General features: G+C 35.2%; 3 protein-coding genes across 4 annotated transcripts; 2 read left to right on the top strand and 1 right to left on the bottom strand.

Moving 5' to 3' along the window:
- Positions 1-4,967: 4,967 nt before the first annotated feature.
- On the bottom strand, positions 4,968-7,391 carry LOC123883799 (protein FAR-RED IMPAIRED RESPONSE 1-like). Its single transcript, XM_045932733.1, has 2 exons — positions 7,017-7,391; positions 4,968-6,569 (listed from the first exon to the last, which is right to left on the bottom strand). The coding sequence occupies exons 1-2, from the start codon at positions 7,342-7,344 to the stop codon at positions 4,996-4,998; spliced, it is 1,902 nt and encodes a 633-aa protein (XP_045788689.1). The 5' UTR covers positions 7,345-7,391; the 3' UTR covers positions 4,968-4,995.
- A 1,746-nt stretch (positions 7,392-9,137) lies between these two features.
- On the top strand, positions 9,138-12,160 carry LOC123883802. Of its 2 annotated transcripts, none has more exons than XM_045932738.1 (2): positions 9,138-10,499; positions 11,548-12,160. In XM_045932738.1, exon 1 carries the CDS (start codon positions 9,312-9,314, stop codon positions 10,485-10,487), a length of 1,176 nt encoding a protein of 391 aa, XP_045788694.1. In that variant the 5' UTR covers positions 9,138-9,311; the 3' UTR covers positions 10,488-10,499; positions 11,548-12,160. The 2 variants fall into 2 exon arrangements, with proteins under 2 accessions (XP_045788694.1, XP_045788695.1); XM_045932739.1 differs by lacking the exon at positions 11,548-12,160 and adding an exon at positions 11,028-11,498.
- A 7,232-nt stretch (positions 12,161-19,392) lies between these two features.
- Positions 19,393-21,048, top strand: LOC123883801. Its single transcript, XM_045932737.1, has one exon. The coding sequence runs from the start codon at positions 19,676-19,678 to the stop codon at positions 20,855-20,857; it is 1,182 nt and encodes a 393-aa protein (XP_045788693.1). The 5' UTR covers positions 19,393-19,675; the 3' UTR covers positions 20,858-21,048.
- Positions 21,049-24,859: the final 3,811 nt, after the last annotated feature.

Here is a 24,859-nt window from a genome sequence, read left to right as displayed (position 1 = left end):
TGATGTTGATCAAAGCCTATACAGGAGCATGATTGGCAGTCTATTGTATCTTACAGCTAGCAGACCAGACATCACCTTTGCTGTGGGTGTTTGTGCAAGATATCAAGCCAAGCCAAAGATGAGCCATCTTGTACAAGTCAAAAGGATTCTGAAATATATTAAGGGCACGAGTAATTATGGGATTCTGTATTCCCAGACCAAGAACTCAACTTTGATAGGGTATTGTGATGCAGATTGGGCTGGAAGTGCTGATGATAGGAAGAGCACTTCAGGAGGATGCTTCTTTTTGGGTGATAATTTAATCTCATGGTTCAGCAAGAAGCAGAATTGTGTGTCTCTATCTACTGCAGAGGCTGAATATATTGCTGCAGGTAGCAGTTGTTCCCAGCTAATGTGGATGAAACAGATGCTGAAAGAATATAATGTCGACCAAGATGTCATGACATTATATTGCGACAACTTGAGTGCAATCAATATATCAAAAAATCCAGTTCAACACTCAAGAACCAAACACATAGACATCAGGCACCATTTCATCAGAGACCTTGTTGAAGAAAATTGTGTGGAACTCAAACACATTGGTACGAGTGAACAGCTAGCTGACATTTTTACAAAGGCGCTTGATGCTAATCAGTTTGAATTTTTAAGGGGCAAATTGGGAATTTGCCTGCATGAAGATGCATAGCAGTTACAGCAGTTGAGGCGTGCAAAAGGAAACCGTTTTCTCTCCCATCATTCAATGCACGCTAATTTAGGGAAATCATTACAAACTTCCCTTAAATATGTCTGTACACGCAATCAATGCACTTTCATTAAAATCCTAATTTTCTACCGTGAACCCTATTCTTCCACTTCCAACCTCAACTTTCATCCATTCAACTTCCTAAACCTCAAAAATCATCATCCAAACATGTCTGAATCTTCCCAAACTACAAAGTCCGGCCGTTCTACTCGATCAAAGGCACTAATCATCAAGGATGCTGTACCTGTTACAACTGTTCGTGCTTCCAAATCTAAAGCCCAAACAAATGTCGCTGAGAAGAAAGGGAAAGGAAAAACTGCTGAAAAGAAAGAAACTCCAAAAGTAAGTGATGATATCTCTCCTTCAACTGTGAAATCTAGTAAAGGAACTTCTAAAAGGAAGAGAAGGGATTATAAATCTAAGTTTGCTCTGTCTATGTCCGATTTGGTTTTTGAATCGAATGTTAACACATCCGAGAAAGCAACCAAAGTAGAATCGCAGAACCCTAAATCTGTCTCCGAAGTTGTTGAAACACTTATTTCAATTGCTGGAAACCCTAATCAAGATAATTTGGGATCTGATGCTGAGAAGAGAGATCTGAATAATGTGCCTGTTGATACTGAGATGGAAGACACTCCTACAGAGGTTGAGCCTAATATTGCTGAGAAATCACCAACAATTGCTGAGATGGTGGCTGAAAAATCAACCCCTGCTGTTACTGAAGAAGTTGTTATGAAGGATGTTGAAACATCTTTGAATGAGAATGAAGAAGTTAATACTGCAACTGCTGAGGAAGAACCTGTGAAGGAAACTGCTGCTGAAAAAGATGTTGAGACAACTGACACAACATCTGAGTCCACAGATGAAGAAACTGGAACTGCTGATGAGGGTACTTCTGATAATGAAGGGGACACTCAATCTGAAGAAAGTAACCAGTCCATTCCTACAGATGAGCAAGAGGTTGAAGCTGACAAGCCTGCAGAACCTGAGAAAGAAAAAGAGAAAGATGTTGTTGATGTTGATGATTATGTCACCACCAAAACTGCTGAAAAATCAACTGGTGGTATAACAAAGAGATTGAGAAGCTGTACAGGGAAGGCTGTGGCCACTGCAAGCAAGACTCCTGCACCAAGAGTAAAAACAAAAGGTGTTGGACCAGTCAAGGGTTGGAGCAAAGTTCTCTCCCCTCCTGTCAAGAAGAAGGAGACACTGAAGAGAAAGAAGGAGTCATCCAGTGACTCAGATTATGATGCTGCTGAAGATGTTGCTAACATCTCATCTCCAAATCCTAAGAAGACTACTGTGAAGAAGGCTCCACAAGGTGTTGAAGAAGCCCCCTGTGACAACATTTCCTTCCATCGTGCTGCCTTTGCACTGAGATGGGACTACATTTACCAAAGGAGATTGGCTGTTGAAAGGGAACTGACCAAAGATGCTCTCAAATGTCAAGACATCTTTGACTACATCAAGGAAGCTGGTCTGATGAAGACAGTCTGTGACTTCAGTCCCTGCTATGAGCTGCTTGTGAAAGAATTTCTGGTGAACATCCCTGAAGAATGTGATAATCCACTGAGCAAGGACTACCACAAAGTTTTTGTCAGAGGTAAATGTATCAATTTCTCTCCTGTTGTCATCAATGAATACTTAGGTAGGTCTGTAGAACCTAAGGCTGAATTAGAGGTTGCTAATGATGTTGTGAGTACTGAGATAACTGGTGGTAAGGTTAAGGTCTGGCCTACAAAGAAGCTGATACCCACTAGTAAATTGAATGTCAAATATGCCATCCTCAATAGGATAGGGTCAACCAATTGGGTACCAACCAAGCATGCAACCAATGTTGCAACCAACCTGGGTAGATTTATATATGCTGTAGGAACTAAGTTTGACTATGACTATGGGACCTTTATTTTTGATCAAACCATTAAGCATATTAGATCAACTGCTGTGAAAATGCCAATAGCATTCCCATCTTTGCTGTGTGGAATTATCTTGGCCCAATACCCAGACATCAAGGCTGTAACTGACACACCTAAGAAGAGGGAATCAGGTTTTACTTTTCATCATAAGCTCTTTGGTAATCACAATGTTACTGATCATGTTGGGACATCTGCTGCTGGAGCTGGTGTTATGACCCAAAGGGAGATTATTGCTGGTTTGAAAATTCAATGTCAGGACATTGATAAACAGCAGGCTGAGCTTGAGGAGAGGAAGAATGTGTTCTTAAAGATGATTGAAGGATTGGAAGCTGATGAGGTACCTGTGAAAGCTAGTGCAAATGTGGCTGCTACAGGTGATCAAAACAATGCTGATGAGGATGAAGGTTATGCTACTGCTACAGATGAGGATGAAGCCTCTGACAGTAGTGATGATGAATGATTTTGTAATCTGTTTCATGTTTTACTGTACTTTGTTATTTGGTTTGTGGGTTGTTTGTGCCCTGGATTTTAGCACCTTCTGAGTGCATGGTCTGTACTTTTAAATTCTGCACCTTGGATACTTAACTTTCCTGTTTTGGCACATTTTGTGGCTAAAAAGGGGGAGTAGTACTTTGATTTGTTTGTTTCTGCTACATGTTGTTGTGTCTTTTGTTATGACATGTTTTAAGTAGCAGTAAGCAAGTATTCAGGGGGAGTAAATTTTTTTTACCCTGAGATGATGCACAAGCTGATGAAGTCAGGGGGAGAGTTTGCTACTGGAAGGATGCTGCCCTGATTGGACGAACATGTGCTAGAAGTTGCGCTCCCATATGTCACAACATCTTTGATGACATCTGACATATGATATATGTTTTGCTCCGATACCACGTTTTTATTTTGCTCGAGGCACTTTGATGATAACTCCGCTGCTGCCGCCTCTGATGCATATACTTTCACCTATGTGAAATTTTGTTTAAATGATGCTCTAACATTCCTTCTTTTGTGTGACCATGGTGATTTGAAGGATTGCGCTCTTTATATCTCTCAAGGTAATGGCCTGAAATTGTTTTAGCCAAAAATTGCCAAAGGGGGAGATTGTTGGATATTTGAATTGGCTTAATTTTGCTAAAACAAATATACTAACAAGATGTTGAAAAACATGTTACAACATCATATTTATTCAAGGAAATCTCGCGCATTTATGAGAGCATCTGCTATATATGGAAATCCACTTTAAGAGCACGCTCAATGGAGATTTGATCTGATCAGGTATTTTAAGGATAAGATAAGACTTAATGGTACAACGGTATGATCACAATTATCCTATAAAGTCCTTAAACACTTTTGGAAAGTTTCTATACATTCTTGATGAAGATCAAAATAGAATCAGATCATCCTTTATGATTCTCTAGGAGCGTCTGAGCATTTGTGAAGAAAGAGGAGCGTGCCTAATCATTATATATACGAAGACCAAGCTCAAGACTAAGTATCTCATTGAAAAATATTAGTTCACATATTGAGTCTTTGTTGAGTCTTTTATTGTTTGATTGTAATTCTTGCTTGTGGATTCTATAACACGAGTTAAGAAGTAAGTTTATTATTTTAAGGTGACTCCTAAGCTTTGAAGTACGGAGTTTACCGTGTGTCATTCACTTGAAGCTTTTAAGCAAAAGTGAAGTGTTGTCTTGGCAAGTTGTCGCCACATCATTCCCAACATTGTATAATCAACACAGGTTGTGTTGTGTGAGTGGAAGTGAGATGGGATCTCATGTCTAGGAGTTCCTAGGCAGAAGTTGCATGAGTAGTGTCGAGGTTATAAGACGTAAACCAGGGGTTTGCTGGAGGTCTTAGTGTAAGGCGTAAATCCTAGGGTTTGCTGGAGGTCTTAGCAACTAGAGCTATTAGTGGATTTCCTTCCTGGATTGGTATCCCCCAGAGTAGGCAGTTGGCTGAACTGGGTTAACAATTACTTGTGTCATTTATTTATTTTCTGTCAGTTTTTATATGTTATATAAGATGTGCCAACAAAAGAAACAACATTAATCATAAAGTAGTTGTTGGGACATCTTAGGCAACATCATTCTAGTGATACCAGAATTTCAGTATGGTTTCCAATAAAATATAGTCGATGGTTATTGAAACCATTTAGCAATAACAATGGTTTCGCTGTATAATATTGGGGAACCATTTGATGTACTTAATGGTTTCAGTGTAGTTAAAATATAGACGATGGTTATTATAATACCAACAAAAAAACATGAAATGACCAAGTACGTTTAATACAAGTCTAATGCTTCTGTAACAAAGTCTAATACAAAATTATAACATGTAAAAATATCAATCAGCAGACTCTTTCCCCTTTAAATCCTCAGCCCCTCTCTGTTTTCTCTTCCGGTGTATAAGCAATTTCTGGTGTTCTCTAGCCAATTCATAATCACTTTTAAGTCGTTTCTTTGATCTAATTGGATTTGGTCTTTTTTTGAACTTTGGACCAGTCGACTTTTGAGCATCAGATGCTTCACTGACAGCTGTTGTATTGCAAGACTTAGATGGCGTAACGGAAGATGACTTAGGTGGCGTCACGGAAGATTGAACTGTATGAATACCTTTCGAATTAAGCAACTCTTCTGCCTTTCTCCCAGCTTCAAGAACACCATTAAGAAAAATTTGAGAAGCCTCAGGATCTGCACAAACACGTGTACAAAGGTTAACTGTAACAGCACAAATTTGTTGATATCGTTGTGCTTGAGTCGCGCCTTCAGTGGCAACATTGATAGTAGATTTAACAGACTGACGCACATCTCTACACCAACGCTTTAACACATATTCTGCAGGTATTGTCTTCAAACCATGATATTGCACAGAACCACCTAAAAACTCCAATATTTTGAAAATATGTCGACACAAGAAACCCCTGTTCTCAAACATACGGCATGTGCAGCTAATACGTTTGGCCCTAATATCAATTGTCACAAGCCGTTCATCAAGTCGATCATGCTTTTCAAAGTTTGGGGAAAGGTTTTCAGCAACTTCTTCATCCAAAACATCACGGTTTGAAGGCCCATCATTACAAGCATCATCATAATTAACACCATCTACTTCCTCAGGTTCATCAACATGTACAATTGTAAAAACTTTGAAAACCTTATCAATTGCAGAAACTTGGGGTGTGACCTCTTCATAAAAGTATTTGAAAGAAAAATCATACTGCCTATGAATGAATGCAAAGCAAGTTGGGGTGTATTTGTTTACAACTGACCGCATCAGTTGACTGTTGGGATAATTGTTTTTTGCTCTAGTGTTTGCAGCCTTAAAGTCTAACTCAGTATGATTATCCCTCATTCTCTGGACCATAATATTAAAATGATTGAAGAATATAACAAGTGAATGATCAGGCTGCAGAAAATGACGGAGAAAGGCATTGAAGGACTCACTTAATTGAGTTGTTTTCAAACCAGCAGTAAAATGATTTTTGACCCAAGCTGAAGACCAATGCATACGATTCCTGTAAGTTTGAACAAGCCACTTAAAGTCTGCAGTTGGCCTTCCATCAAAACAGGTTTTCATCATCTGATCCCAATTGTAATCAAAATCTGATTCAGTCTCAACATGTGAAATCAAAATATTCAACTCATCAAAAAAAGCACTATTTGCACGAGACCCGAGATTCTTCTTTGCATTCTCTGCCATATGCCATGAGCAAAGTCCATGAAAAACACCTTCAAAAATATTTGGAACTGACTTCAACAATGCAGTCGCCTGATCCGTGTATATCGATTGTGGTTTTTTATTGGACATACATTTCAAAAATGTTGTAAACAACCAGTCAAAAGTTGCTGCAGTCTCGTCATACAACAGGGCAGCGCCAAATAACACACTTGTACGATGATTGTCAAAGCCCATGAATGCAGCTGAAATGTAAAAATGAACCAAATCAGAAAAAAAAAAAAGCATATATCAAAGTTACAGTATAGCAAAACCATTAGAGTGGTCAAATGGTTTAAACATGTTATACAATGAAACCATAACTGTGGCTAAATGGTTTACCAATGACCTACATTAGAAATTATAAGAAATATATAAGAAAAACACCTCTGATAACATCACAAGACTACAAATCTCATAAGGTACAAATTTGGTTAGATGAAAACAATGATGGAACTACTATTCATATGTTATTCTGCTAGAAACCATTAGAGTGGTCAAATGGTTTAAACATGTTATACAATGAAACCATAACTGTGGCTAAATGGTTTCAATAAGTTCAAATTACCTATACTATTCATGGCAACACAGTGCATAACATAATGATATCAAACCAGTAATTTCAAAACCTGATAGAAGTTCAAAAAACTAACCTAAAGGGCGATACTGATTATTGGTTCGGTAAGTTGTATCAAAGCTTATAACATCACCAAATAAGGCATAATCAAGCTGCATAATCCCATCTGCCCAAAAAATACTAGCTATATCTTCCGCAGCATCAACTTGAATATCATAATAAAAGGATGGTTTCGACAAAGCTTCATTTCTAAAAAAATCTTGAATCACGGTTGCCTCACCAACTAGCATCTCTTTTTGCCGATTTGTCATCAGATAATTCTTTAAATCTGAAAATCGAAAAGGCAAGTTATCTGTTCCTCCAACTCCCTGACCCATGACTTCATAAGAAGTTCTCATCGACATCCCGGCTTTCGAATTTATTACAGCAAGCTGTCCTTGCACTTCATTGACTTGTCTGAATGATCTCAAGTAACATCCATGTTCCGGTTTATGTAACGGATGACAATGGGGCACATCCCATTTGTATATCTTAAAGACATTCAGAGTTTCATCCAACTTCAAAGATATGGCAGCTGTACAACCAACCCTTTCCTCAGGTTTTTCTTTTACTTTCTCAAATTCAACCACAACCGGACTCTCTGATTTTGGCTTGTTCTTCGGATCAAGCAAACTTCCTTTCTTGTAACCTTGTTTGTTACATCCATATCGTAGATAGTGTATTTTATCAGTTCGCTGATTCTGTGAATTGTTTCTTGATTTCAACAAAATCCGAATTGAAAACCCACTTTTAAGTGCATAATCACCATAAAATTTTTCAACCTCTTCAACCGATTTAAAAGCAAGATACTCCCAAGTTTCTTTTTTAGTAGGAGAGTAGCATTGCAAACTATCAGCAAGTGTGTCTGAACTATCAACAACAGGCATTGGGCAATTCCAGATGAAGTTGATGTCAAATCCATTGAAAACAGAAACAATACCCTATAAACGACAATCATTTAACATTAAATTAACCACTGAAAACACCAAGCAAAGTAACATGCATGCAATAGTATACTTAAAATACCATTTACATACACAAGCGTTGTTCTTTAAACCATTGAACAGTCTTAATGGTTGTACTGTTGCACATCTGGAAACCATTTAACAATAATAATGGTTGCATTTAATTTAAATCAGATGACAATAATGATGATGATGCTGATAATGATACATTAGAATTAATCCACTAATATGAAGACATACAACCCAAAAATTCATCAACATTACAATTAATTGAATAATAGTAATATGCATCACCAATGACTAAAGCAGCAGTTCATTGCCCTGTATAGAAGCTTGCAAACATAGAGAATGTGATACCATACTCTAGTTACATGATTAAGCAGCAGTTTATGCTAAAAAATAGACTAATTACATGATTAATAATTCAGTTACCATACTCTAGTTATACTGAATTCATTTATTTAAATGGTTTCAATGTGTTGTCTCCTGAAACCATTACTAGTGCAAAAATGGCTTATCAATGGCCTCCATGCAAAAATTGTTAAAAACATAAATCCATCAGAAAAAAACACCCTCCCTCTGATAAAATCAGCAGACTAGCAATTTCTTAAACACCCAAACTAGTGATTCTTGTACCTCTTCATGCAAATCAATAAATAACCACAACCATTCACAGATTTAACAAATACTGAAAAACACATAATAATCAAAATCAGTAGAAAAAAAGCTCATGAAACAACCTCCAAATCAAATGTGATCACTGTGATTTGAACTGTGTTTGAAGTAATGTTGCCGGCGATGTCGATTAATGATGAAATCGATTTCGGTGATGATGATTTCAGCGAATCATGGAATAGGTGACCGTGATGATGATTTGGATGATGATGATTCCGGCGAATGATGCAATCGGTGACAGAGATGATGATTCCGGCGGCAGAAATCGTCTGAGAAGGTTTGATAAGCTCGTGTGAAATCGTTTGAAGAATTCTGTTAATTTTGGTGACGGAATCCGTTAGCTCCTGTGAAAGAGTGTGATTATTACACGTGTCACGTAATCTGAAGGCTGAGGTTCAATTCCTTTGACAGGCTGAGATTGTAACACGTGTAAAAATGACATCTGGTGGTTGTCCTTTACTTATGCACCGTGCATAAGTATCAGGTTTATGTATAATAACTTCAGCCACCTACATTGTCCTAAAAGGAGTGACGCCTACTCCTTATCATATGAAGGACACGTCACTCCACTTGAGAAGCTCACCGTTGCAATGAACCAAGGTAACGACGACACTACACTATTCATCTTCATTCTTTTCAATATTTGATACTATTTCTCATCATTCATTTGTTTCCCCCTTCAATTCATCATAATGTTCAAGTTCAAATCATGGCGCCATAAAACCCTAATCTATTATCTCAAGGGATTAACATTACAATCCCCAAACCCTAACCCTTTTTTCCAACATTACCCATTACCATTTTCTCTGCATTTCTCCACCACTACTTCCGATGATTCAACCTCATTTGCAGCCTCCTACCTCATCAACAATCTTGGGTTTTCCACACAATCTGCTTCCAAACTCTGTTCCACTTACAATTTTACTTTCAAGACTGCTCAAAACCCTGATTCTGTTCTCAACGTCTTTAGAAACCATGGTTTCTCAGATTCCCAACTTCGCCATATGATTGCCAAGTTACCAGAACTACTTTCCTGCAACCCCTCCAAAAGGGTGTTGCCAAAGTTTCAATTTTTTCTCTCCAAAGGTGCATCTAACTCTGACATTGTTAACCTTATCAGTCAGAACCCTAGAATCTTATCTCCAAGCCTGAACAATCATATAGTTCCAACCTATGAATTGGTTTATAGATTCTTGAAATCTCATAAGGAGACTATTGCTCGTGTAATTCTTAATTCAGCTTTTCATGGAGACTATCATGTCCCTTCTAACATCAAATTGCTTATTGAGAACGGAGTGTCTGAGTCAAACATTGCAAGATTGCTTCGGAGCTGGCCCCTGGCATTGCGGACACGATACAACATGGTGAAGTTGGTGGAGGAATTAAAGGATTTAGGGTTTAATCCTTCAAAAACAACTTTCTCAATAGCAGTGGTTGCCAAAACATATGTAAGCGAAACCCGGTGGAAAGAGAAAGTTGATGCTTTTAAGAAATGGGGTTGGTCTGATGAAGATGTTGTGAATGCATTTAAAAAGCAGCCTTACTGTATGTTAGTATCAATTGATAAAATTAATTTATTGATGAATTTTTGGGTCGAACAGTTGGGTTGGGATCCTCTTGTCCTCGCCAAAGGACCGTCGCTTTTTTTGTTAAGTTTGGAAAAAAGGATCATTCCTAGGGCCCAAGTAGTGCAATTTCTGCTGAAGAAAGGTCTGCGAGAAAAGAATGCAAGCTTAACTTCTCCATTTATAGACAGCAATAAGTTGTTCCTTGATAGATATATCAAACGTTATAAGGAGGAGTCATCTTATCTATTAAAGCTTTATGAAGAAAAATTGACTCTTGAGGACAAAACTGAAATGTCATGAACAAATTTTCAGGTATTTTAACCTTAATTTGTTATCCTGTTCCTTATTGGATTTGAATACTTTTTTTTGTACATACTGTTGTTGCACTTGCAGCTAGTTAAGCTAATTTGTTTCACTTCCTACTTGGATACATGGTTGTAGTTAGTCCAATAATATGTGACACAAAGTAAGCTATATTAGGTTGCTGAATTCAGACTGATTTTAGGTTGCAATTGTAGTTACTTTTCAAATTCGAAAAAATGCAAATAATTGTGGACAAATTCACTTCTAAATCTAATAATGGTGATGGTACGATTGTGTAGACTGTAGAGCTCCCAAAACTGTATTAAGGCTGTAATTATGGTTTACTGAGATAGAGTTCATACTTCATAGGTATTATTATTTTGATTATGGCAAATAAGATTTTGAAATTATTTATACGACTGCGACCAAATTAGTTGATTTGTTCTACTGATCTTTTGTATGTGCAGCCTTGCTATTCCAATTGACACTAAATTATTTTCATTGGTTGTAATTTTTTTTTTTGGCTTTCACCACCAGTTTAATCTAGTTCGGGGGTCAGTTCTGACATCCAGTGGTTCCAGCCTCCTCCCGATCGCAGTTGCAGGGGTTCGAACCGTGGTCCTCCCTACCAAGTTCAGCGTCAATCACTACTGAACCAACCAACGATTGGTCTAGTTGTAATGTTTTTGTTCATTGAAAAACTTATCATACATGCCAGAGAATAGTTGCATTCATGTTTACGTATCTCTCTCCTTAATTTTGGTGCAAAAAGCATGATTTTAGGTTTTGTGGAGAAAGTGGATTACTTCTTTCTGTTAGTTTATATATCAGTCTAAGTATATTATGGATCTCATACATAAGAATGTGAAAATAAAAAGGATATAGCTCTGTCTAAGGCGAGGAAACTTATTAGATTTCATGTACTTTCAAAATGTGTTATGTGTTCCCTGATTGAATGTAAATTGTTGGGTGACTTGTGTCCGTAAACCGACAAAACTTTAAAAAAAAGCCTAAGAAGTTACATAGATTTGAACCACAATTTTCTTTGCTTCTGCAGCTTCTTTCTTTCACTATGCTCACACAAAGAATAAGGTTAGCGAGGAGCTACCAAGTTTGTCATATCCAACCAGAGGAAGTTGGTAACTAGAACCTTGGTCAAGATGAGGAGTGAGAAAAGTGTATTCTGAATTGCTTAGTTGGAAGAAATATTTAGAGGGTATGACTATGTATATGCTAGTTGGAATTTTGACAACTTCTTGAATTTCCCTTTAGGATGTTGTGGTAATAGAAATGACCCCCCTTCCTGATTTTCCTCTTACAAATATTTTTTTTTTCTATAAAGAATAGACTAATTTGAAACTGTATGGGCTATGTTTGTTTTCATTACATGAAATAGAATAGTTGAGACAGCCGTGCGGTAACACCGTGAATCTGAGACAGCCATTCCGTGACACCGTGAATCTGACACTTTCCGATCGGTGAACCCTCCATTTATGAAAGCGCTTATCTAAGTCCATATTCTTTAAGAAGTTGGGTTTATAGCATTGTTTGTTTCCTAGGCTCATGACTTGGATTGATCTTAAATTTGGAAAACCACTTGTGTTACTTCATTTTCCTTAATCAATCATATTATGGGCACTTGTTCTAGTAGACTCACATTTCAGTGTGGAAAAGTGGGGAATTTCGAGTTCGAATTCAGGCCCCGTGAAATAATCTATTTGAAAGCTACCAAGTGAACTATATTTACGATATTTACAGGACAATTCATTCAGTCTCTATCATTTGACAAAGTAAACATTTTGAGCTTACATGTTTAAGGCATGCTCAATGGGAATATATTTCCTTTTTTTTGGAGTGAATAGGCTCCTTCGCCCTCGAATTTGTCACCATTGGTCAACTTTTTTTGTTTGTTTTGTTTTTGAAATAGTCAAATTGTCTCTCAATTTACTTGACGTGCAACTTTAAATGTTGATATTTCTATTTGCGTCACAACCCAGACATGGGGGATGGAGAGGATCCTTTCCCTAATTTGATAGCCAAATTTGCATGGACCAATTTGATGGTCGTAGTAAATATGTGTTTATCTCTTTTACGGGTTAGGAGAAGATGATGAAAAAAAATTGATGAATATTGAGGTGTTTGTTAAGATTTCCATTGTTTGGAGAAAATGGAGAAAACTTTAGAAAATCTTCGAGATAGTAAAAATCACAAAGGGTTCATATTTGATAAAAGATGGTGAAAATAGTACAATGGTAGCTCTTATATAGAGCAATTTAGGGGTTAACTAACTAACCACTTAATAACAAACTCTAACAAACTAATATAAACTCTAACTAACTAATGGAAGATACTAGCTAATCACCACTATTCTTAACAGTGTTGTTCGGACTTCTTATGAGTAAGTTTTCGGTCCAATCTGGCAATTACTCGAATTGGTCGGTTCATTGCAGTTTTTAAAACATTGAGCAAAAATGGTTGACAAATTCCGGTTTATTCACCTTTGGGATAAGGCAAATATCCGTGAAATTCACAAACTTCCTGCAACAATATTCCAGCCACCTTGATAACAAAAATAGCTTCTTCAATTTCGCTGCAGTTCGGTGATTCCTTCATTCAACAATTGGCGCCATTAACTTACAAGAATTGATGTTATTCAACAAAACATTTCCTCAACAATATTGATACTCTACTTTTTCTTTTTTCTTAGTATTAACCCTTAGGTTCTCAGAGAAAGGACCTCGATAATATAAAGTTCGACCGCAAAGTAAGTATAGTCTAACTAAAAATTGGTCTTATAAAAAATTGAATTTCAATTCTTCCGAATAATTCCTCCTAGAGGGAGCTCAATACTACTAATGCTCCACATTTTTTCTCAGTTTGAGATGTAATGTCATAAAATTCATCTGCCAAAAGCAACCTTCCCCTAAAATATGACTAATGTCATTCAATTTCATCCACAACTCTTTTCAAAATTGTTCCCTTGAACTACTATTCAAAGAAATTTGAACATGTGTGTAGGAATTAAAAATCAATTATCTTCACATTAACAATATTAACAACTGCACTATTTACTCTTCTATACGCCAGAACAATCCCTCGTGCATATTCTCAAGTTGAATAACGCATCTCACCAAAACCTAGAAGCTTAATCGAACTTATAAGTTTCGAGAGTGAACTTTAGTTTTCATGATCATCATTTCTTATTAATTTAATGGTGAGATTTAACGATCCAAATGAACATTGCATAAGATTTAGAAATCAATCGTTAGATAGTTCAATTATGATTGATGTTGAACTTGGTAAGGAGGACCACAGTTCGATCTCCCCGCAACTGTGAGCGATAAAGGGCCGAAAGTGAAAGCCAAAAAATATTTAGAATTGACAATGTAGTACTCCATCCGGTCCTTATAAGAAAAGTTTTATTTTCTAGATTCATGAAATCATTGATGTATTTGGTCTAAAAAATGGATCAGATACACTAATCATTCGATGTATCTAAAATGCAAAAGTTTTCTTATATAAGGGACCGGATGAAGTACTTAGTAAAACTATTTTTTTTTTTCTTATGATTAAAAGTAGGGACAAAATTTATGATAAAAAATTTTCGAGATCAAAATGTGTGAAAAAATCTATAGAGACTAAAAAAATTCTGAAAAATTATATAGTCCATTTACTTATATATTTAAAAAAACATTTCTCCTCGTCACAACACAACCGCGAACCACTAATGCGTCACAAGATCAGACCTCTGACATTGTTAACCTTGTCAGTAAGAACCCCTTTATCCTGTCTCCAAGCTTGGAGAATCATATAGTCCCAACCTATGAATTGCTGTATAGATTCATGCAATCAGATAAGGAAACTATTGATTGTGTAATTGGCAATCCAACTTTATTTTGTGACCGTCATGTGAAACGTAACATCACAATGCTGATTGAGACTGGAGTAGCTGACACAAACATTGCATGATTGCTTCGGGACCGTAGTCGGATATTCAAAAATTTGTCGTCAAATCTTTTTCTATTGTCTAGTTTCGGGGACGAAACTAATTTTTGGTGGGTAGAATGTAAGATTCGAGAATTTTATTTTACTTTTGCATATAGATAAATATTTTATTTATGTGTTAGAACACTTTAACTTTATCTTTTATAAAAGTAGTTTTACTATCTAAGAATTTATTTGATGAAATAACTATATCCTAATCTTTTTACCTTCTAGTTTCGAGGACGAAACTATTTTAAGGGGGTGAGAATGTAACATCCCAAAATTTTACTTATGATTTTCTTAATATTTTCTTGATTTGTGATTTAAGAAAAGTATAGCACCTTCAATTTTATATAAATTGCGAGACTTATTTCTCTTTATTTATTTAGGTTATCAATTTGCTGTGAAAATTATATAATAGTCATTTTGCTTGATTAGTTATTTGATAAATAAAATTCTATAGTAATTATTTTATATTCTATTTTATTATAGTATTTGATGAGACAATAGTTATTTTAATTATTTAACTAATTTGTGAGTTTTTGAAATTAATTTTATATTAGTCTTAGATGGGGAGTGGCAAGTAAAATTTTTACTAGGTCTTTTTATTCTAGTGAGTTGCAAGTGTGGTATATCACACGTGCATGTCCTCAACAAGCATTGACTACCTTATTGTTTTTTAAGTTATAATCCTAAAACCAATTACCCTACTTAATAGCATTACTTAAGCTAATTTTCCACTTACTCAAAGCCACTCACATAGTCAAAATTATTGACCATTGATATCATGAAAATTTCTCTCACCCACGTTTCCCATGATCTGCATCATTATTATAGCTTAACTAATTGTTTCTCTCATGTAAGTGCCTAACTTATGCCACTTAATCCTAATTACGTTTATACATATGATTTGCCTGACATTTCTTTCTCTGATCATCAATGAACCTGATGAGAACTAATCCACATAAAACCCAAATGAATGGCTATCCCCTATTTCTTTCCTCTGCTCTATCATCTCGTTTCTTCCTTAAACCTATAAGCAACTTCTTTCAACAATTCTTGGTTCACACTTTCTTTTGCATAAAAATATGCCAAGACCATTAATCAATTCATAGCATCTACTTCTCCTATATTTCATTAGGGTTATGGCACGTGATTCTTCATATTTAGCGGTCGAATAGTCGAAACGGACTCTGTTGTTAGAGATATTGCATGAGTACTATAGCTGCAAATTTTAGGCTTAGAGTATTGTGCTTGGAAGGAAAGCGGCTAAGGTAAGGGCTTTTTCCCCATACACTCGTGCACTTAAGGTTTATGTTATAGATTGATAATGGAGTATTTAACCGATAGAGAGAGATGGAAATAGAAGGAATGGCGAAGACTTATTTTTATAACATTTTATGCTATGTTAATATATGGAGTACTTATGTGTGTGGCTGATTGTATATTTATTTTTATGATTTTGTGTGAGGTTGATTGTCAATTTGAGTATTCTGTCAGTTTCGATAAATGGTGAATTTATCGGGTTTAAAAGAAAGTTCTACACTTTCAATTGATTTAATCAAATGGTGCTGGTTTTAAAAGGTGTCTATAGTATGCACAGCATAGCATATAGTTATTGTTATAGGTTTGGTGTGGTTCGGAACAATACCCAACGGTGGGGTACCGAACCTTAATACCCAACGGTGGGGTATTGTGTCCAACGGTGGGACACTGTCCAATGGTGGGACACTTTATTTTGCTCTGTAGAGAAGTGATATCCGGATCATGGTTTAGATGCATTTCATGCATTATTAACTGGTATAGTGTTATTAAGAATAGTTTCTGGTATCGATCTTATTTTATTTCTTCTTTATGGCCGAGTATTTTATTGTTATTTTATGACATTTACCTTCTGTTCGGCATGATTCAATTTGGATAAGGAAATTGACCCTGACATTAAATACGGTTGTAGGTACCAAAGAAAAATGAAGTTGGTGTGTTGCTTGTACGTGCGTCGGGATAAATCAAAGGGTTTTTATTAGAGTATAATTGTAAATTTAAATAAGGCTTCTTAACAATTGTATAGCTACTTTATTGTAAATTTAACATATTTTGAAGTTGATGACTTGTAGTATTCTGGACTCAATAAGTCTTTTTAAATTTTTACAATAAATAGATAACTATATATCTTACAATTTTGAGAAAATAATTATGATGACTTGTTTTCAAATGAATTATAAAACTAAAAAGGAAAACAGTGTAGTGTTTTTCAATTAAATGAAAGAATTGGTCTTAATGTCTCGGATTAAAAATTCGGGATGTTACATTATAATTATCAGATTAATTGGTACAGTGAGCTAATAATTGAGAATCAATGAGATATGCCAAGGCCAACTTGTGCCTATCATGAGTTTAAGGTTTTGCTTCTAATGCTGTTGATCAGACAGAACCTCATCCTCCAACCCTTCTTAAAAGCTTAATTTAAATTTCACCTTGCTTTTGACAATGATGTTATTTAAAGTTCAGTTTTAAATTTGTACCCAAAAAAAGTTCAATGTGATATTTTTTTGATATTAACCCTCTGATTTCCGGTGAAGGGACCCGGTAAACCACAATTCAAACTAAAGGGCAAACATGAAACACATTCAATTGTTTTGGACAAGTCCAGGATGAATGTATTGATGATGAATTACTATCATTCTAAATATCTTAAATGAATTTATTTAATTTTTAATTGTTAGAAAAATAGAGAATAAAAACAAAAGATAGTTTGAAAAAAATATTTAATACACGGAAGGAAAATGATATATAGAATTCGTATGATGATAATTTATTGTTTAATAAAAGAAACATTTTAAAGAAATTTTTTTTTCCTACCCCAACAATCTTCACTTTACCCCAACATTTTTTTAAAAATACCCAATATACCCTTATCAAAAATTAATATATTTTAAAAAAAAAATTTTTGTCGTATTATACTGTTCCGGTAGAATTTTCATCCTCACGAAATACTGTTCCGGTAAGCAATTATCCATACCGGTAAGTTAACTTTACCGGTACACTTTTTTAACAGTGTTCCGGTATGTTAATTATACCGGTACACTTTTTAAAACGTTTCCGGTATGTTTATATTACCGGTACACTTTTTAAAAAGTGTTCTGGTACGTTAATGTTACCGGCACACTTTTTAAAAAGTGTACCGGTATGTTAATTATATTTCATTTATCATTATACATACCGGTACACTTTTTTAGAGTGTTCCGGTAGTCAAAGTGTTCCGGTATGTAATAAGTGTACCGGTATGTTATTCTTAATTTTTTTAATTTTAATTTATTTTTTTATTTTTAAACAGATATGGCTTATCTCGGCGATACAAGTCAAATGTTGGTAGATACTACGGATGTTTTTACAACTCATCAAAAATCTGCTCCTCAACCTGCTCCTCAACCTGCTCCTGATGCACTGGCGGCATCTCATCGTCTTCCGGCTCCTCCTGATGTGGCCGAGACTCTCCGCGTCCTCTGTTATGCCTAATTCTACCGTCTCCTCCTCTTGTACGCACCACTGAAAAAAAAAAAAAATTTAAAAAAAAAAAAAAATCACTGTGAACCGGTACACTTTTTTTCAAGTGTACTGGTATGTAATCAGATACGCAAAGGTCGAATATACCGGTACACTTTTTTTCAAGTGTACCGGTATGAATATTCATACCGGAACACTTGAAAAAAAGTGTACCGGTATGCATATTCATACCGGTACACTTGAAAACAAGTGTTCCGGTATGAATATGCATACCGGTACACTTTTTTCAAGTGTACCGGTATGAATATTCATACCGGAACACTTGTTTTCAAGTGTACCGGTAAAGGAATCGAACCGGCACACTTCGAAAAAGTGTACCGGTATGTAAAATTGCACATACTCTCTCAAATTCGCCGACTCACACCGGAACACTTTTTTGACTAGGGTAAATAATGATTTTTTTTTTTCCAGTTTTACATTATATATGAGGGTATATTTGTCATTTCAAATAGGATTGTTGGGGTAAAGTGAAGATTGTTGGGGTAGGAAAAAAAATTTTCCATTTTAAATCGTTTAATTGAACAGAACTAGGGGTGCTCGCGGTTCGGTTTGGATCGGTTTTGAGGCAAAAACTCATCCGATCCAAAAATAAATTCATTTGCGGTTTGGTTCGGTTTTGGATGACAAATAAAAAAAATCCGATCCAATATTATGCGGTTTAATTTGGATCGGTTTTTGGATATCCAAATTATAAATTGTAATTTTTTTTAATAAATATAAATATTATAAAAAACGCTAAAAAATATTGGTTTGACATTTTTTACAAAATAAATAGTAAGTTTGATTTAAAATATAACATATAATATATTGAAAATTAATATTTTGGAATGACAATTACCAATTATATTCGAAACATATAAAAAGTAAAAAAAATAGATTAAATTAAACTAACATATAGTATTAACAAAATTTAAAATGAAAAAAAAGGTTAATGCAATATATATATTTATACTAATAAAAAGATAAATAAATATTAAAATATATGTTTGCGGTTTGGTTCGGTTTGGATCGGTTTTAAGAAATCAATCCGAAATCCGATCCGATCCAGCGGTTTTCACAAAAGAACATCCAAACACATCCAAAAAACTTCGGTTTTTTGCGGTTTTCGATTTTTTTTGATCGGTTTTCGGTTTTTATTTGGATTGGTTTGGATTTGAGCACCCCTAAACAGAACTAAACCAGTTTTTTTTTTTTTACAGTATCTGATTCAATTAGCAGATCAGATGTGGGTGGCATTGAATCTTTCGATCCCAAACATAAAAATATAGATCACTAGCATCCGGCTCTTCCTAACGATCACGAAAGAACTAAACTAGTTAAGAATCGAATCAACGACCAAAATCATTACCACTTAGAATTGGTGATCGAATAAATAAAAATTTAATCAATTTAGATATTTTTTGCATCATTAAAAACCGGTAGAAACCGAAGTACCGAACAATTTGCACACCAATCTTTTGAACCGAGAGACATCATCGCCGCTACACTATGCATCACATCGGAAATTGCACTTCCGTCGCACCGCCGCCGTGATTCGCCGTCCACCACCGACATGAATAGATTGAAGGTAACAAAAATAGTTTTATTCTTCTCTTTCACATTTCGATTTTGAAACCATTTTCGCTATTGCTTTCAATATGTTCAAATTCAATTCATGGCGCCACAAAACCCTAATCTATTATTATCTCAAGGGATTAACATTACAATCCCCAAACCCTAACCCTCTTTTCCACCGTTACCCATCGCAATTTTCTCTTCGTTACTGCACAAACACTTCCGATTCAACCCCATTTCCTGTCTCCTACCTCATCCGCAATTTTGAATTCTCACCACAATTTGCTTCCAAACTCTGCTCCACTTACAACGTTTGTTTCAAAACTTCCCAAAACCCTGATTTAGTTCTCAACTTCTTTAGAAACTATGGTTTCTCAGATTCCCAACTTCGTGATATCATTCAAAAGTCACCAGAGCTACTTTCCTGCAATCCCTCCAAAAGGGTCTTGCCAAAGTTTCAATTTTTACTCTCCAAAGGTGCTTCAACCTCTGATATTGTTAATCTGGTCAGTAAAAATCCCAAAATCTTGTCTCCAAGCTTGAAGAATTTTATAATCCCAACCTATGAATTTCTTTATGGATTCATGCAATCAGACAAGAAAACTATTGATTGTGTAATTGGCAATCCAATTATACTTTGTGAACATCGTATGTCACGCAACATCACAATGCTGGTTGAGAATGGAGTGGCCAACTCAAACATTGCAAGATTGCTTCGGATCCGGAGTCGGGTATTACTCTCACGTGACTTGCTGAAGTTTGTGGATGAATTAAAGTTTTTGGGGTTTAATCCTTCGAAAGTAATTTTTTCCATAGCATTGAGTGCTAAAGCAACTTTATCCAAAACCAGGTGGAAAGCGAAAGTTGATGCCTTGAAGAAGTGGGGTTGGTCTGATGAAGATGCTCTTGAAGCATTTAGAAAGAAACCTTATTGTATGTTAACATCCATTGACAAAATAAATTTAGTGATGAGCTTTTGGGTCAATCAGATGGGTTGGGATGCTATGGCCATTGCCAAAGCACCATATATTTTGTCGCTAAGTTTGGAAAAAAGGATCATTCCGAGGGCTGCAGTTGTGCAATTTCTTCTCAAAAAAGGTTTGACTCATAAGAATGGAAGCTTAACGCATCCATTTGTACTGCCCGAGAAGTTGTTTCGTGATATGCTTAAAAAACGTTTTAAGAACGAGTCCTCTTATTTATTAACTTTGTATGAGGAAAAACTCAATCATGCATATACTGCGGACAAGACATGCATGTCGTGATTAGATATTTAGGTCTTTTAGACTTAATATGTTATTCTTGTTCCATATTGTCTTTGAAATTTGTTTAGCTTTTCTTACTTTGACATATGTTGGTTTTGTTTTGATTGGCATTTCTTCAAAATCCTATTGTTTATCAGTCTTAACCTCAACTAGTTTGCCTGTACTACATGTATAAGTTGAATTTTCATGCATTTTTGAGCATGCAATACTTCTTTCTGTAATGTCATTTCTCCTTCCATGATTGTTTAGTCCAATAGTCTATTGCATATATTCACCGATACCTGAATATGTTGTTGGATTTAAAGTGGTTATAGTTTTAGTTGTAAATATGATTTCTTTGAAGCTGCAAATAATTATGGACAATACAACCATAATTACGGTAGCTGGGAAATGGTAGCCGTGAAATTTCGAAGACATGTCATGTAATACATCAATATTGAAGCTGCAGTTATGTTTGTTGATTTGTGGACTACAAGTCTACAACTATTTTAAATCCTTAGCAGTTAGTAGTATTATTTTCTTTAGTCTATTAATAATGTCAAAGTATTTTCTTTTTCGATTTTCTCTTATGGTGTGATGTATTTTGTCTTCTTTTAACAACTTTTTGATATTGAAATGTGACTTGGGCATGTATAACCTGATAGAGCAATTTCTGGATGCGTGTAACCGGAATTTAATCTCTGGACATGTTACTAATTTTTGGCCTTTAGTACTATTAAGTAGTAAATTCTGCATGTTCTGTTTCTGCATAAGCACATTATGCATGTTGCGTTTCTGGATGTCTGCGAGTCTGATTTGTTCGCTACAGCTGTGTGCGCAATATTCTGGTTTGTACGATTCTGCATAATTACGTTTCTGTTGCATTGCTTTTGCTGTACTGTTACGAACTCAGGCTTGTAATTTTTCATGCCAAGTCTACTGTGTTGTGGTTTGCCGCAGTTTGGTTGCTCCATTTGTGCTTTTTAATTGGTTTGTTAGAAATTAGAATCAAGTACCAACTACAACAACCTATCCATAATACAAGGAAAATTAGATTAAATCTGTTTTGTTTTTTTTTAAGCAAAAGGAGAGTAGAGGAAACCCTCTACCCTATCCCAAATAGATTAAACATAAAATAAAAGATAGTAGAACAAATGGGGGACATCAACCTGACCCAGTTAACCACATAAAAATGTAGTAATTAAAGATATTACAATTAATTCCAACTACAAGTGGTTTTAGAACCAACCCTAATGGGTAAAAACCACAACAAACACAGACACATCGAGCACTTTCCAGCGAACCCGTTTACGGGTGCGAAACCAAATAACAAAAAAATGATGTGTGAGCATTAGTTGAGGTATGAAACGGCGAATGTACTGACTGTCAACATGGACAAATTCACGTACCAGAATCCCCTATGACAAAACCCAACAGGCATAAACGACCCTTTCGAGCCAAAAACCAGACCACTGCAAACTGTTGGAACTGAACCAAACAGAACAAACACCGTAAGATAGTCGATAGACAACCACCGTCGCGCCGGAGGTGGAGGATGTGAACCAAATCTGAACCAAAGAATAGAAACCCAGATGACCCGAGCCAAGCCTGGTGGAAAACGGTTCATACTCTGCGTTACAGATCTGGAAACGGGTGGTGCAGAGGGCCAATTGCAATACTTAGTTAAGAACCATATTGAACTAACTGCAATACTTAGTTAAAGGGGGTCATCACTAGCTTGGAGTCATCAAGGGTTGAAAGGTTTCCTTCTGATGATGTTGAACAAGCAGAACCCCCATATTGAATCATATTTTTTTCATCAAAATCGTGTAATTTTTTAAAAAAAAAACAAAAATTAAATTATAAGTGTTATGAATAGTATAAATGTGGATGTCCATTTGTCTAGGCCCATATTCTTGGCTCATGTAATCTCTTATATATATGACTATCTCACAATGTAAAACACACACCTTGAACAGAACAATACAATAGTCTATTCATTTCTCTTCTCCCTTTCTCTCATTCTTCTCTATTCTAGTTATTCTCTAGAAATAGTTCATAACACGTTATCAGCACGATATGCATAGAACACACACCTTGAGAAATATGAAAATGACAATTTGTTCATTTTAAGAAAATATTTGGCAATAAATTTGTTTAAGATTGTATCATCAAGAGACTCCCAAAGAGCTTGAGATATTGTCATTTATTACAAAATAAGTATTTGAAGAATATTTTGTGAATCATGAAGCTTATATACAAAAGGTTCTAAAATGATTCTATAAGATCAATTACGTACCCTAATTTTTGTAAGATCGTCGATGTAAACAAATGCCATTTTAGAGTTCGAGTAAATGGTGAAGAACTAATTGGTCCTGAAGCACCACATTTTGGTTCTAATGGGGACAAATACATTGTTAACCTATTATTTGTTGTCAATATATCATCAAGTATATACTTTGCTATTTTAGATATGCAGGTAATTTGTTTAATCCTCGTAAAGGTATAAATCACAAACAAACTATATGTTCACATGAAGAAGTACAATTACTCATGGAGATCTATGAAACAAACAACAATAACAATCTCATGAAACAAAATGATGAGGAAAGATGAGCACTATAGAAGATAAATCAAGAATGTGATTTGGTTGAAGTATATGATTCATCAGATACAAGAATTTGTGAGTTTTCTTCTAAAGGGTTCTTGCAACGATTCAACATGAAGATAATGTCGCACAAACTACATATTTGGAGAAGAGTATATGATCAAGAAGATAAGACAGGTCTTTCTACAAAGTCAACTTCAAGTAAAACTTTTGAGCAACTACTACAACTACATAAGATTATTTGAGTTTCTTCGTCTCATATACAATTGTCTTTATGAGGGGGAGATATAAATATATTCTGCACTATTTTTTCCTTCACCGTGGTTTTGTCCCACTGGGTTTTCCTGGTAAGGTTTTTAACTAGGCAGTTCACACACAAAAGATGTTGTACTCTTTTTCCTTCACTATGATTTTTCCCACTGGATTTTTAATAGTAAGGTTTTAATGAGGCATATCATCGATGGACATCCAAGGGGGAGTGTTATGAATAGTATAAATGTGGATGTCCATTTGTCTAGGCCCATATTCTTGGCTCATGTAATCTCTTATATATATGACTATCTCACAATGTAAAACACACACCTTGAATAGAACAATACAATAGTCTATTCCTTTCTCTTCTCCCTTTCTCTCATTCTTCTCTATTCTAGTTATTCTCTAGAAATAGTTCATAACAATAAGGAATATAAGGTGGTACCCACTTAATCCTTACAATTCATAAAAATACCATTACATGTATTGTATAGTAATAGATCATTACACGAATTAGAAAATTCACGAAGAGATATGTTGCCCGGGTGCAGGTACGGTACCGGTATCCGGTATGAGTACCGGTACGAGGTACGTCATTTTTTGAAAAACTAAGGTACGGGTATGTCCTTATAATTTTTTTAAAATATAATTATATATATTAAATAATATAATTATATAATTAAAACAAATAATTAAACATAAAAATATCACATCACACTTTAAAACATGTTAACATTCTCCTAAAAGTAATTTAAATTGTTCGAAACATCAAAATATGAAATTAAAAAGCAATTAGCTCAAAAAGAGTTGATGATTTTCCTCTTCATCATCACTAAAAAGAGCGACCTCAAGTTAGATTCACCGCGAGAAAAACTAGCAATTTCAAGAATATCAATTATATATTAAATAAATTTCATTCATCTCTACGAATATCCCATATTTTTGTTGCACTTTCATTATAAGTATTACTATTTCTCTTTCTCGAGAGAAAACGAAGATTGCTATGAATAAAAACTAGATAGTTGATACTTTGTTATTGTTTTTTAGTAGTAGTTACTACTTTTATATTATAAACATATAAAAACTTAAATCTTCCTATAAAAATTACTAATAAAAGAAAAAAAGGAGAAGAAAAAAATTGTGTTTTTTTTGGATTGGTGTAC

This window comes from Trifolium pratense, linkage group LG5 (assembly GCF_020283565.1).
Source record: "Trifolium pratense cultivar HEN17-A07 linkage group LG5, ARS_RC_1.1, whole genome shotgun sequence".
Classification (NCBI taxonomy): domain Eukaryota; kingdom Viridiplantae; phylum Streptophyta; class Magnoliopsida; order Fabales; family Fabaceae; genus Trifolium; species Trifolium pratense.
Note: the sequence above shows the minus strand (reverse complement) of the source record. Positions and strands in the feature narration are given on the sequence as shown.